The sequence below is a fragment of the Anticarsia gemmatalis genome, chromosome 23, assembly GCF_050436995.1.
Source record: "Anticarsia gemmatalis isolate Benzon Research Colony breed Stoneville strain chromosome 23, ilAntGemm2 primary, whole genome shotgun sequence".
Lineage (NCBI taxonomy): Eukaryota > Metazoa > Arthropoda > Insecta > Lepidoptera > Erebidae > Anticarsia > Anticarsia gemmatalis.
Genome location: NC_134767.1, coordinates 2,888,719 through 2,902,466, shown reverse-complemented (window position 1 = coordinate 2,902,466; position 13,748 = coordinate 2,888,719). Strand labels below are relative to the sequence as shown.

Below are 13,748 nucleotides of genomic sequence, written 5' to 3'. Positions count from 1 at the left end.
TTGAAAGCAACTCAACAACATTTACGAAACCAAAATATTCTGCGTATATAATTCATGAAAGATCAGATAAAGTATAATATGTACAAGCTTAACTGAGGCAAAATTCGAGGGCCTACAATCTATGAAAGCGATCTTCAAAGGAGTAGGCGTTCATTCACGTACACGTGTGTATCTAGCGGAAGAACGCCATCTATCGGATAGAAAGATAAACTGTGGTTTATTTTCTGTTAGGTATATTTTTGTGAGTGGGATGTATGTTTGCTTTGTCATTAAGGTCTGTTTATGTTATTTATTTTGGGAACAAATCTATGTGGGTTGGGCAATTGATCGTTTATGTGATTAGAAAACTCATATATTATCAAACTCTAAGGTTTTATTCAGAGCTTTTTTAGTTACTGGAGAACCTACGCTTATCTTGCTTTCCAATTTCGGGTTGACGAATTCGTACTCTTTCGAGAACGTTTTCAATACTTTTAGCCACTCAAAAGATTCCCTCAAAAGTTTAATTCCCTGTGTGAATTCAATAGATTTCAATTCAGTGTCAATCAAAAGTCACCTGGCATCACCAGGCTTTCCATTATTTCGTCCCCATGCGTTAAATGTTTATAAATGCCATATTATGCCACTTTTGCCGTATTTTAAAAAAGATTTGCCAAATTATACCAAATCAGATTTCATCTTAGTCCACACTTAGACATAAACAAGAGAATTTAAAGAGCTTTACCGCTGACAAGGGTAGCAGGGATTCCGACAAAGATAAGGAACGATAACCACATTTCTTCGAATGCAAAACAGCTCTTGGACGCGCTCCAGATGAAAAAATCTCGCAATAAATTCACACGGAGGCGACGTATTTTAAATATAATACCGACAAATCATTTGATATGATCCTTTGTGGTAGATATTAATATAACTTGACAAAGTCTTCACAAAGTACTTTCTAAGGCTATCAGCAAACTTGGACGTCTGCAAAAAAGATGGTGTTTAGTGGTTGAGTCAAGTTTGATAGCTGTCAGCGCGTCAGTTCGCTTGCTTTTTGACTGATTTACTATACAACAATATTTCTCAACACCTTTCGTAATCAGATTTTATAAGACACTTCTAAACAAATAATAAACCAACTTAACAACCATCAAACTAATATTCACAGTTGAACAGCTATGTATAAATCGTGGGTACGAATCAATTGATGCTAAAGGTCTTTGACCAGCTGAAACACATCGCTATTGACCTTAACCACTTAATCAAAAGAGAACGATTAACACTGTCGCCAATTCGCCGAAGCGCTGGCAATCATTACAGGGAGAGTTTAAGGCTGTATTCACATGGCGTATTCTATACCAAACATACGACGTACATTTCATGAATGTACATAATTTTTATTCCCAAAAACCGAGTTATTACGTGTTGTTATGTATTCAACAAAACCATATACAATAATAATCATGTTGGTGGGAATTTTACAACATTCTGAAACATAAAGTACACCCAACCCCGTATTTTAGTGGGTTACACAAATAACTGCACCACATGGAAATCGAAACCACTGTCCCCAAAAGCAATGAAGATCGGTCGCTAACGGAGTAATTTTTTGTACGTACGTATTATCGTGTGTTTTCTAAACATGTGTCTAGATACATATCCCATTACTGGACAAAGGCTTTGACTTGTTAAGTTATCTTGTGAACAAGAAAAAATTTACTATGTTTTACCACCCAAAAACTGCACTATACAATGCGGTTTTTTAACTGCGATTGAACATTCAAAACGCGATACGCATGCCAAAAATACGCCGTGTAAATACTTCCCAACACGATGCATGACTGCGTGCGAGCGATGGCCAATAAAACAGACATAAAGACCCGCTGCTGGTTCCGCTCGTAAACTGTATGAATCTTGACGACTGACTTTGAATACTTCTTTTTATGTGTTGCCAAGGGTCAGAGGCTGTTTGTTTTAGTTCAGTCAACTATTTAGAAGATACTGGAGAGATGTTAATGGCCTATAAAGTACAGGATTGTGTACGGCTTTTAGTTAATTTGTTGTGATTATTTTCAATTAGGACTGTTTTGGTAGCGCAATTCTCTGCAGTCAGTACTGTCAAGTATGCAGAGCTTGACATTTAAAATGTTAAATAGTTCCTACGGTGCCCGCTAGAGGCGCTAATCGGATTTTCATACATAAATTGTCGATCGCCAATAATAGATAGTTACAAGAAATCGCCTCTCTGCGGTCATTGCGTGTTTGTGACTAAAGTCTTAAAATCAAATACTACTAACTTAACCCATTAATGTCCCACTGCTGGGCAAGGGTCTCCTCCCTTTATGAGGAAGGGGTTAGGCCTTGAGTCCATACTATGTTGTACTCGAGTTTTATCCATGTTTTTTAACTTAGTATATCAGTTTTAATGTCAAAGCACTATCCAAAACGTTTCAATTTGCTATAAAAACGATACATTGTTACGTCTTTGTTCTTAAAAGATAAAACTTAAACGTCTTATAGCAAAGAAATTACTTACAAAGTTATTTGAAACTATAAGACCCTTCGCACAAAACGCTACGTTAAACTCCGCTGCTCAACGATTTTAGTCTTGAAGGGATCTCTATCACTATCAACTATCGAGGAGCTTTATTAGAAAAAATATCAAGTATCAACAACCGGCTTGCTATCAAAAAATTCATGAAAATCTGATCAGGGCTTCTAGCGGACGTCAAAGAAACTATTTTGCCAGTACATTTTAAATGTCAAACTCTCGATACTCCATGGTTGCAACTGTAGAAAATTGTGCTACTGATCAGCACCTCTAGGGAGTCATAAAAACAATATTTTCGTTACTTTTCAACTGTCAAACTTGTGATACTCGATAGTAACGACTGTAGAGGATCTCGCTACTAGTCGCGAAACGAATGACACAACACGTACTTCAATGAATTTGTATGGCGGTAGTCTTGTGTGCGAAGTTACCTTATTTACCGGGGGTAAAAATCCCTTCGGATGCCCATCTTTCCTGGAGGAAGAAAGACTGGGTTATGTGGTGTAACCAGCTATTTGATGCGTGGTTAGAGAGAAAATCTGGATCCTAAAACACACCATTGAGTACTGTGTACGAAGGGCCTAAGACTTAAAGATATACGGGAACCAATTTCCATGGCTTTTCTCTTAAGAAGGGTCTTGAATGGAAGTGAAAAGTTTAATGAGCTGTGAAATTATCGACGCCGGCCTGATCTTAAGGTGTTATGTATGGGTAATTATCATAAGCTATTATAGGGTGCATAATTATGTGTTTAATTAGTTCGTTCTTCGGAATTTGCACGCTATAAGAGCATTTTTGTGTTTATTAGAATTGCTAGTGCAATGGAATTTGTTATATTTGGGCCGACTGCAAAAAAGGAGATTCTGAATACATAGGAATGTTTATTTTTATCTGATGTTATTATTTTGTTTGTCTTAAAATTTAACACAGCATAATGTTTTTCTTGGCGTTTTTTAAAGTAAGTAACGAAAAAGTATGTTAGGCGTTCATATTATATCTACTTCATCTTTTTAAGGACTGGCTTAGAGACGTCACAAAATATAAATAATAGAAATAATATAAATATTTAATTTATTTTATGATTATCTATTTTGAAAGAAAACCTGTGCTGAATTGCAGTTCATGTTCATATGTGTTATATTAATTTGGAAATATATTTTCTCATAATGTTATATTTTAAAAGTACATCCGTGAGAATATTCTGACTGTCGGAAAGATTATTCTAGCGTTTACGAACGTAGTAATTGTGACTAACATTACGAGGTGCTGCGCGTCCAATGCGCGCCGGCTATATGTCAGCTAATGGTGAGAGCTAGGACGAGCAGCAATGAATCGGAACAACCCGCCGCGCCGCCTCGTTGCATCGCTAGCGGGTTTTCTCCTGTTGAAAAACATGATAAATTAATATTTTGGAACATGGAACAGAAAAATCATACATTATTATCAATCATACTATTTTATCACTTTCGTATTAGAGTTAGACTATTGGTATAGTATATAGCTTCGTACATAAATATGAAAATAACTTATAATTTTAAATGACTAAAATAGCATTTTTTATGTACCTATACGTTTCTCGTGCTTGGATGTAGTACTTGCACTTGTTGTAACTAAATACCCGACTTTCAAAGGAGGTTCTTAGTTTGACCCGTAATACGTATGTTGGGCCACTATTATTTTGCTCATGCCATTATTATGGCAGACATGAAATCTATACTAATATTATAAAGCTGAAGAGTTTGTTTGTTTGTTTGAACGCGCTATTCTCAGGAACTGCTTGTCCGATTTGAAAAATTCTTTCAGTGTTATATAGTCCATTTATCGAGGAAAGTTATAGGCTATCATCGCGCTACTACCAATAGGAGCAGAGTACCAGTGAAAAATGTAACAAAAACGGGGAAAAAATTGACCCATTCTCTCTTACGTGACGCAAGTGAAGTTGCGCGGGTTATCTAGTCTGCTATAAAAGAAGTATAATACAGAAATTAATTTCAACATCAAAATCCTATATAGATAATATCGATGCTTGGTTTGATAATAGTTCATTATCACTCTGTAATTATATTGTACGTATTTCAGAGAATTTGCCGCCATTGTAAAATTAAATTAAATTTATAAATGCAAATTATTTTATGTGTCTGCCTATTGCATATTATAATAATTATATTATCATGATTTTATTAGTTTATTTTGTAAAATATAAAATAATTAACAATCAGTATAGTATTTTTTTAAATAGTAAAACTTATTTAATTTCTTTGGTCGCTCTTATTGTATAAAAATGTAATTATTACTATAGCAAATTAACAATTTTGTGCTTACATTTCGTCATATTTATTTCAACATTTCAATTTTATTTTCTACCGAGGCGTCGCAAACTTTTAATTTTTGGATTTATAGTCCATAAGTTTTAATATTATTAAAAAAATCTTTTGCATAATTTTCTTGTAATTTATGTAAATTCCAAAAATATGTACCTACAGCTTTTTGCGTTTCTCAAAAATGCAAAATTAAAATACATCAGCTCTACATTTTATGCGTTACATCAGAAGTGCATTATATTAAAATTGCAAACTTTACGTCATGCTCTTATAAAATTTTCGAATTGAAAATTTCCTAGAAATTGAGAACTCTACATATTTAATACAAGCACTATGCGAAAGAGAAGTATTATCTCTGGCAATATATTGGCATAATAACGCATTTATGTACAAATTAACACATAGAGTCAATGACTCTACCTAATAAAAGATGCATTTAAATATTCATCTCACCTTATAATAACAAACGATGCAGACACTCTAATTACTCCGACTCTACCCACTCGGCATTATCAAAGAGAGGTAGAGTCTTATCTCTACATTAAATAATGCATATCACTTCATTATATGAAAACCACATTTGACTGTTAGCTAGGTTCTTGTTGAAAATGGCTCTATGTATATTAGCTTTTGCACAAAGATAACAACGCGATGACTCTACTTTGTTACTTTGATCAAATTTTCAACACTTGACAGCTTTCAGATGTGAAACTGCAACATTTCATATTTAGCTATTACTTTATTTTAAAACAAAGGTCAAAAAGTTAAGCCTTTTTTAATTACTTTCCTATTTAGTTCTGTAGTGCGATTTTCTACGGCTTTGTAATACTGGATAATTTTGTTTGATTACGCGTTAGCGGTCCTAACGGGTGCTGTAAAGACTAATTTGCAAGTACATTATAAATGTGAACTCGATATTCGACGGGTATTACTGTAGAAAATCGCGCTACTGATGTTAATTACTGACGATAAAATCATCAAAAGCCATCAAGGGACATTAACTTACACACACTAACTAAGTCACAAAAAAGCATATAAAAAATATGCGGAGAATTCTATTTGTAATGTTTCAGGGTCCGTCACATCTGACGGAAAATGCATCGGGCGTAGTTTAATTAGTATGGGCTACGCACCAACGCATCTTTGGTCGAGTGCTTTTCTGTACATTTGTCTATTCTGGCGTTACATACCAATAATACGCGACGTATGCTCGTCAGATATGATCCAACCCTAACAGTAAAAAAAGCTTCACACGTTTACTCAACGCTAGTACTAGCATACTAGTTAAAAAGAATACAAGGACTCTACTCACGACTTTTTAATTATTCAAAATTTATGTTTACAAAGTTTACAAGTCTAGTTAAAAACTATCATCAAATTTTAATCAAAAGTTTGAAGTAGAGTAGGTAGAGTCTCACCTCTTAAAACGTGCACCGACACGGCTGACGCGGCGACGTCAGCGAGAGAGCACGTGTAGTTGCCAGAGTCATTTCTGTTCGCATTCGCTATGTAGAGCCGAGATAGAGCGCCGTTGGATGTCGCCTCTGTTTTAACACTGGGGACAAGGAAGTTTTAGTTAATTATGCTTTACATATTTATAGCGAAGAATATATTATAAGTAATAATGCAGCAAGTCCGTAATATTTGTCGGTATTTACAAGTACATAAACTATGATAAATAGTAAAATGAGCCCATTGCCGACTCAGAGATTAGTATACCTTGCAGAAAGAGAATTGGATTAGAAATTCAACCACAAAATAAAGGTCCTGATAGTACTTAAGACGTAAGCAAAAATTTAAGGACGAATTTAAAAATTCAGTCCCTTACATTATATAAAAAAACTACACTTCATTTTTATGATACAATAAATATAAAACCCAAGATTTTATTAAATTCTGACAATTTCCATCATATTCCTAAAACCAATTCAGTAAAGTATAAACATTTAGACACCAAGAACCTTGAGTTTCAAAACAACTTTCACCAAAAAGTAATCAAGGTGAAACCTAAACAAACTCAGACGGTTATCAAACAAATCCTAGAAAAGCTATCAAAATCACTTAGGAATCAAAATAAACGACCTAGCAATCAAAGCTAGTACTTAAGGCTATCTAAATATCCAATAGCCTATTTTATATTATACTAGCGGACCCGACAGACGTTGTCCTGTCTACACGTCTTTCATTTGAACATTATTATTATTATTTATTTAAACTTTTTTTAATAATCCAAAACATTCTCAGATCAGTGTGAGTTTCTTTAAAGTCGAGATTATTTAACTTCCAGCTGCATGATTTCTGTAGATAAACCACTTACTACCACAACAATCCTCTATTAATGCACACCAAAACTTAGGGCATCGTGTAAGCACCTCTTAACATGCTTCCGATGCCTATACCGATAGACTAAGCACTACAATTTGTGTAGTACTCGCATTACATTTGAGATCGGCTCAATGTGCTTCACACAGCTATATTGTATTCAATAATATTAACAGCAGTTAGCGCCTAATCGCTTCAAGTACAGTATTAAATTATATAAACGGAATTTAATCAAATTAGGCTATTGAAATTGGGTCACCTCCCGTAATGAAAGGGGTTAGACCTTGAGTCCACCACGCTGGTCAATATCGGGTTGGGTACTTTGCATACCTTCAAGAATTGTGTTAATGAACTTTCATGCGAGCAAGGTTGCATCACGATGTTTTCCTTCGACGTCAATAATTTTTACCCCAAAAATCCCAGAGGAATGGGATCTATGCGGATAATAGGCTTATTATGCGCATAGTTCCCATTCCCTATATAATTATATTTATATTTACAGTTACTTTCCTTTACTTTTCCCTATATAATTATAGTTACGGACAAATCGCGGGCAAGAATTAGTACTAAACCAATACCATTTGCGTATGGCATTACTTCGACTTAAAATTGACTTCGACATCCAAGATGAGGTACTATAAATAGCTTTATAACTAATCTCACGACAAAAGCCTTATAGCACATAATGCTAATAAGTTCTATGCAAATACCATTCTTGAAGGGATCTAAGAACCATACGTACTGCAAGTCGCTTTTGTTATGGCGTTCCACCATGAATCCGGTACGCTTGACTTAACATTTTAATTAAACCCGATAGGGGGTAACTACCCCTAAAGCAGCCTTATTAGATACCCAATAATCTATTTGGGATGAATATCATTTAGAATTGTATATCTATAAATTAATCTAGTTTCTGATCTCTGCCTATCCAATATTGGATGGCGTTGTGATCTTATGTATGTATGTATGAATAAAATAATTTTGATTGTAATTAAGAAAATTTAAAACTCTTCCATGCAAAAGGAATTAAGGATACTAAGGCTTGATAATAATGTAGATTCATTTTTAAATAACTAAAGGTTTTTTTTCTCTACAATCCCCTCTAAAGATATGTTTGTTATATTATGCCGCCTGAATTTTACCTATAACTTTGTAAAAGTTCCTCAGTTTAGCGTGGATTTACATTGAGTCAGTTACGTAACAGACAGACAAATAGAGTAATTACGTATTTAACTACGACATTAGTATGGATTATGAATGCTTCCTCCAAGTAGGAAGTCATGGGTTTCAAGATTATAGAGTACTAACTAATTCACTAAATAGTCAGGTACTATTACCCCAAGAGGGAAGGAACTGCTGTTTACACGTATACTACTTCATTGAATAAATTGCAACGCGCGTCGTCTAAATAGAGATAATTCGTGATTGTAACGTCTCTATAGTGTCGGGATGCACACAAATGTTTGTCTCTTCTGTGTTTTTTTTTCATTTTCTTATTATTATTTTTTGCTTTGTGCTTATTTTTCTAGACGCAGATATTCTCGGTATTGCCTCGAAAATAAAATATTTTCTTTCTTTTATTTATTTCTTCCAAAAGTGCAAATTAACAAATCGCTACTTCAACCGTTTATAACCGAAGGTGCACGCAACTATGTTTGTCATAATTTGGCCTTTAAACTGTAGTGATAATCCCTTTGACTGCAACCTTCAACACACTTATCCCAAAAGCCTTACAATCCTAAACAACGCTGTCCACTTAAACTTATAATATACTTACGCGTTCCTAAAATAACATAACCTACATAATCTAATCCGAAATCCAATATACAAGACAATGAAAATACTTAGAAAACTATTGTTTTGCCAAAACTTCCCTCGGAGCCCTTTCAAAACAAGTTGTACTGTACCCTTCAGTGGGTTTCCTCAAGCCCTTCTTAACCTGTTTATTACGGAGCAAATTAATTATGAAATCGTGGGGCTTCTGTTTAGATTATGTTTATATCCCTTTTTAATATTAATTTGCTTGGTTGTACACAAATCTGGTTGTACTTTGTACGTAATTGTTTGCTGAAACATTCTACGACATTAAACTTATATTAGAAACGAGATTTACTTTCTGAACAAAGCAATTACAGCTTAGTGACAAAAGATTTTGGTTTCCAAGCAAATGAAGCATATTGTGAAGAGCTTAAAACCACTCTTCAGCAAGAAAAAAACTATAACCTTACTATAGGACCACCAGAATGCTTGTGAGTTCTTTGCACAGTTATTGACTACATGAAAAATCTGCTTCGAAGATCTAAAACTTTCTATCATTCAAGCAAAATCATAATTCTATCATTCAAACTACATTTTTTTAGTATCAAGTGTATAACTTGGTTATAAAAAAAAATCGTTACCAAAAGAATAATTTTATTATCTTACAATGAAGTTAGAAATCTTTAAAACATCGTAATGGGGTCAAACAGTACAAGAAGAAAGGGAAAATAAAAGAAAAACGGTCCAACAGCTGAACGTAATGACGAAACTCGTAAACGTCTGGAGAAAATGACTGGTGCACAAGATGGACGACAGTATGACAGTATGTCGCTTTGATATACGTGTATTTAAGGCCAGTACTACGTCTGTGGCGTAGTGGTTAAAATGGTCATCACATGGATACGCACCGACCGATTTTATTTGTGTAATTCACTAATCATTTCTTAACGTATTATAAAAATTTGTGTTTTTTTTTCTAAAAGTGTAGGTGACAACCTAAAGGTAAAAAAAGTCATATAAAATGGCGTAAAGTTAAAACAATATTGTTCGTAATTTCTCATTAAAATAATAACAATATCGACTCATTTTCTGGTCTGACAGATTCTGTTCCGCTAAATGTATAAACTATAGGTACGTCTGTGTGCTTTGAGAAGAATATTAAACATTGATCCTGGATGTCACCAGTTCACTATAGCCGTTAAGTCATTTTAAACAATAATTTCAAACAGTTTTAAATCGAAGTTCATCTATAACAACGCTAAAAAGGACTTATTTATAAATGTATTTATAACATATAGTCAATACAGCACGAGTACTGAGAAATCAGATAGTTATTTTAAAGTACCTAAACTATGAGCAAACTCTAGTCAAACCTCATTTACCCACGTCGCCAGTACATCGTATAAATGTGCAAAAGTTATCCGAGCTGACAGGCAAAGGAACTTTATTTGCGGCTGAATAATTTGACGTTTCATATGCCTTCAAGGTTAGGCTTTACGCCTTGAATAAATTACTTTAGTATTAAAATGGTTGGTCCTTGAAAGTTGCCTACTGCCAAATGTAGAATAACTTGGGAATTTTTGAGGTTTTCAAAAAATTATGTATTTATTAAATACTTATTCCAGATAGAAATCTACTTATTTTTAAATATTAATTGGTTTTGAGACTACTACAGAAACAAAGAATACAAATTATGGCATACGGCTCTCAAGATTTCCTTATATGTTTAGGAAACCAAATAAATGAGACCAATAATAAGATTTCCGGTTAAATAGTCCCGGAAAATAATTAATAATAATCATTAATGTAAAACTATCGTTAAGTAAACCATCACAATAATTAAGGCCATCTATCGGACTTAAGTAAAAAAGGAAAGCGCTTTTTCTCGTCATATTTTTTTTAAACATAACCCTTGATTTTTTACAATATGTTTTAAAAAAAATATTTTTATCTCAAAACAAGAAAATAAAAGAAAAATTAATAAGTTAAAAACAAGTCCTTGGCATTATTCCGGTCATACGCCAATCCTCTTTTTTCTCAAGTAATTTGGCAAAGGAGCTTATTATCTAAGCCTTCGTTATTGTCCAAGAGTCATACAGACTGATAGCAATCTGGTGTAATCAGATATGTGGGTTGAGATGTCCAAATGTTCAAATTTGTATGAAAGAGAGAAAATATGGAAGAAAATTTTGCCGCAGTGGAGTCGCTATGACGTAGATGAAATAATGCGTAGATGTTACGATATCTTGAAGATAAATTACTTTTCTGCAACTAAAATATGATTTCGAAATGTATTTCTATTTGTTTTAATGTAGAACAATAAGATAAGTAGAAAATACCGCTATACAACCAGCCAATTAATTTGTACTTGCTAAACGCGAGTGTACCTACTTCATACGCAATACGCATTTGCCTTCACTTTTACATAATAACTAGCTGACCCGACAAACGTTGCTTTGCCATAAAAATTCATTAAAAAAACATTGTCCAGCGGACAAAATAGTGAATCTAAACCATTCTCAGATCCCCTTGAACACACACAAAAAATTCATCAAAATCGGTCCAGTCGTTTAAGAGAAGTTCAGTGACATACACACTTACAGAAGAATTATATATAAAGATATATATATACAGTATAATAGCCGTGATGGTAAATGTGTACGTAATGTATGTGTCCTGCCATTGACGTGTTGAGTGCGCCGTTTTTATAATCTATACTAATATTATAAAGCTGAAGATTTTGTTTGTTTGCTTGAACGCGTTAATCTCAGGAACTACTGGTGCGAATTGAAAAAATATGTAACTGCTGGATAGCCTATTTATTGAGGAAGGCTATAGGCTATATTATTATAACATCACGCTACGACCAATAAGAGCAGAGCACCAGTGAAAAATATATCAAAAAAGTTATGACCTATTCTCTCTTTTGTGACGCAAACGAAGCAGCGCCATTCAGCTAGTATAGAATACCTATTTTAGTTTACCGATTTAAATAGTTAGACTGGAAAAGACTTGAAAAGAGTACTTTAATAACAATTAAGTACTTAAAAAACAAACAACATTCAAATCCAATAATCATCTGTCCACAATCCTTTAAACGGCTTAAGCATACAATTATCTCAAGACCCTCTCATCAAATTCAATTTGCTACAAACAAAAACAGGTCTGCAGTGGCTTCGAAATAAACGCGAACAACATCAATTCATTGCTGGCCGATAAGGCTGCGTTTTTACTGGAGATGTGCGAAGTAGGCGGTACGAACAGGTCAAATGGGAAGAAAATAGCCAGTTGTACTACACCTAGAAGTCTATTAAGAGCAAAATTCCTAGCAGTGCGACTAATAAGACTACTGGGAACTAGCCAAAGATCCCATCTATTAGAAAAGCTGCGCTAAGCGCCATAAGCTGGATCAATCGAGAAACATCTAACGCTTCTGCGCTGAGTGTTGTCTCTTAACACATTGTGTTTATGAGTATGCTAGACCGACGTATGCGACTATAAGTAGGAGAAAAGAAAACCTAAAACAATCTTATTTACTAACTTTATATACACACAGAGATCGTGTGCTGAAGCATGACCGTGTGCAAAAAAAAACATTAAATCATTCATCCTTTTTGAACAACTCTCAGTGCCCGTATAAATGAGACTCATGGTGGTATTCCTCTTCTTTCTTTGCCTCGCTACCTCGCACAGCTTAAGTAAAAACACAACCTTAAAAGACACTCGGGGACATAACGCTATCACCATTGAAATAGGACAAGCGTCAGCATTCTCCAAAATTTTCCTAATCAAGGGAATTAAAGGGGCGAAAACACCCTTCTTGAACAATCAAAATTCCTTGTTAATTCATCTGCTTACAAAATTTATTGGTACTGCCCGCCCAATTAATAAGAAAACACCCAAGACCTTTAATTCCAAGTAAATCAATCTACATAATTTGATACTTGAAGCTTGTTTTGCTACTGAACTTTGGTTATGCGCGTCTTAATTGCTTTATTGTGGTGTTATGGGAAAATATTTTTCGTGTTGACAAATAAACAGTTCTATAAACAATAATTTTATTATGTCAGCAAAGAATATAGCCACGATCTCTTATCAATATAATTATGTGTCTTAATTTCTTGTATGTCTGTCATACAATGATGCAAAAAGTTTAAACCAAATTATATTGAAAGACTTTTAGAAATGTCTGAGAAAATAGAATAGTATTTTTTATGACTTCAACTTAAATAGAACGAAATCACAGCTTTTTGTTGGTTACTTACACTACAGCAGAATACTTGCAATTGTCATATTAAGACCCACTGCGACATACATAATGACCTATAATACTAATTAATATTTAGAAATAATCCGTACCCTTTGTTAATTAAATATAACCCCAGTAAATCAAGATGTTGAATGCTTACACAACAAACAGAGTAATTTAGCACGCTATAAATTTGTCGGGTAGTCGAGTACTGGCATTGATCTAGGAGAATTACACTGTATCGGAATTGTCGCTTTTTTGGTTATTATTTCGATATCAAGAATAGACTGTTTTATTTCTATTTAGAACTTAGGTGTACCATTGTAGATGTTTCGTTCACTCTGTGGTGCAGTCGTAGTGAATTCGACTAATAATCATGGGATGTTAGGTTCTATTTCCGAATCATGCAAATTACTGTCGGTATTTTCTTATTTACACAGAATATTTCTCAGTAGTGAATTTTGATAACGGTCCCTTATATGGCAATAAGCTCACCCACTATTACGTGGGAGTCATGGGACTAACAATGATGTATTTTTGGTAGGAATAACACACGGCGAAACGT

The 13,748-nt window shown here is 34.0% G+C and overlaps 1 protein-coding gene across 1 annotated transcript in view; it reads right to left on the bottom strand.

Annotated features, from left to right (window-relative positions):
- Window positions 1–3,641: 3,641 nt before the first annotated feature.
- LOC142982973 (protein amalgam-like) overlaps window positions 3,642–13,748 on the bottom strand; it is a 135,394-nt gene continuing 125,287 nt past the window's right edge. Inside the window, exons 6-7 of the mRNA XM_076129729.1 lie at window positions 6,273–6,409; window positions 3,642–3,914 (exon numbers count right to left, since the gene is read on the bottom strand). Coding sequence (XP_075985844.1) covers window positions 3,829–3,914; window positions 6,273–6,409 — 223 coding nt within the window. The 3' untranslated portion in view covers window positions 3,642–3,828. The remainder of the gene's footprint in view (window positions 3,915–6,272; window positions 6,410–13,748) is intronic.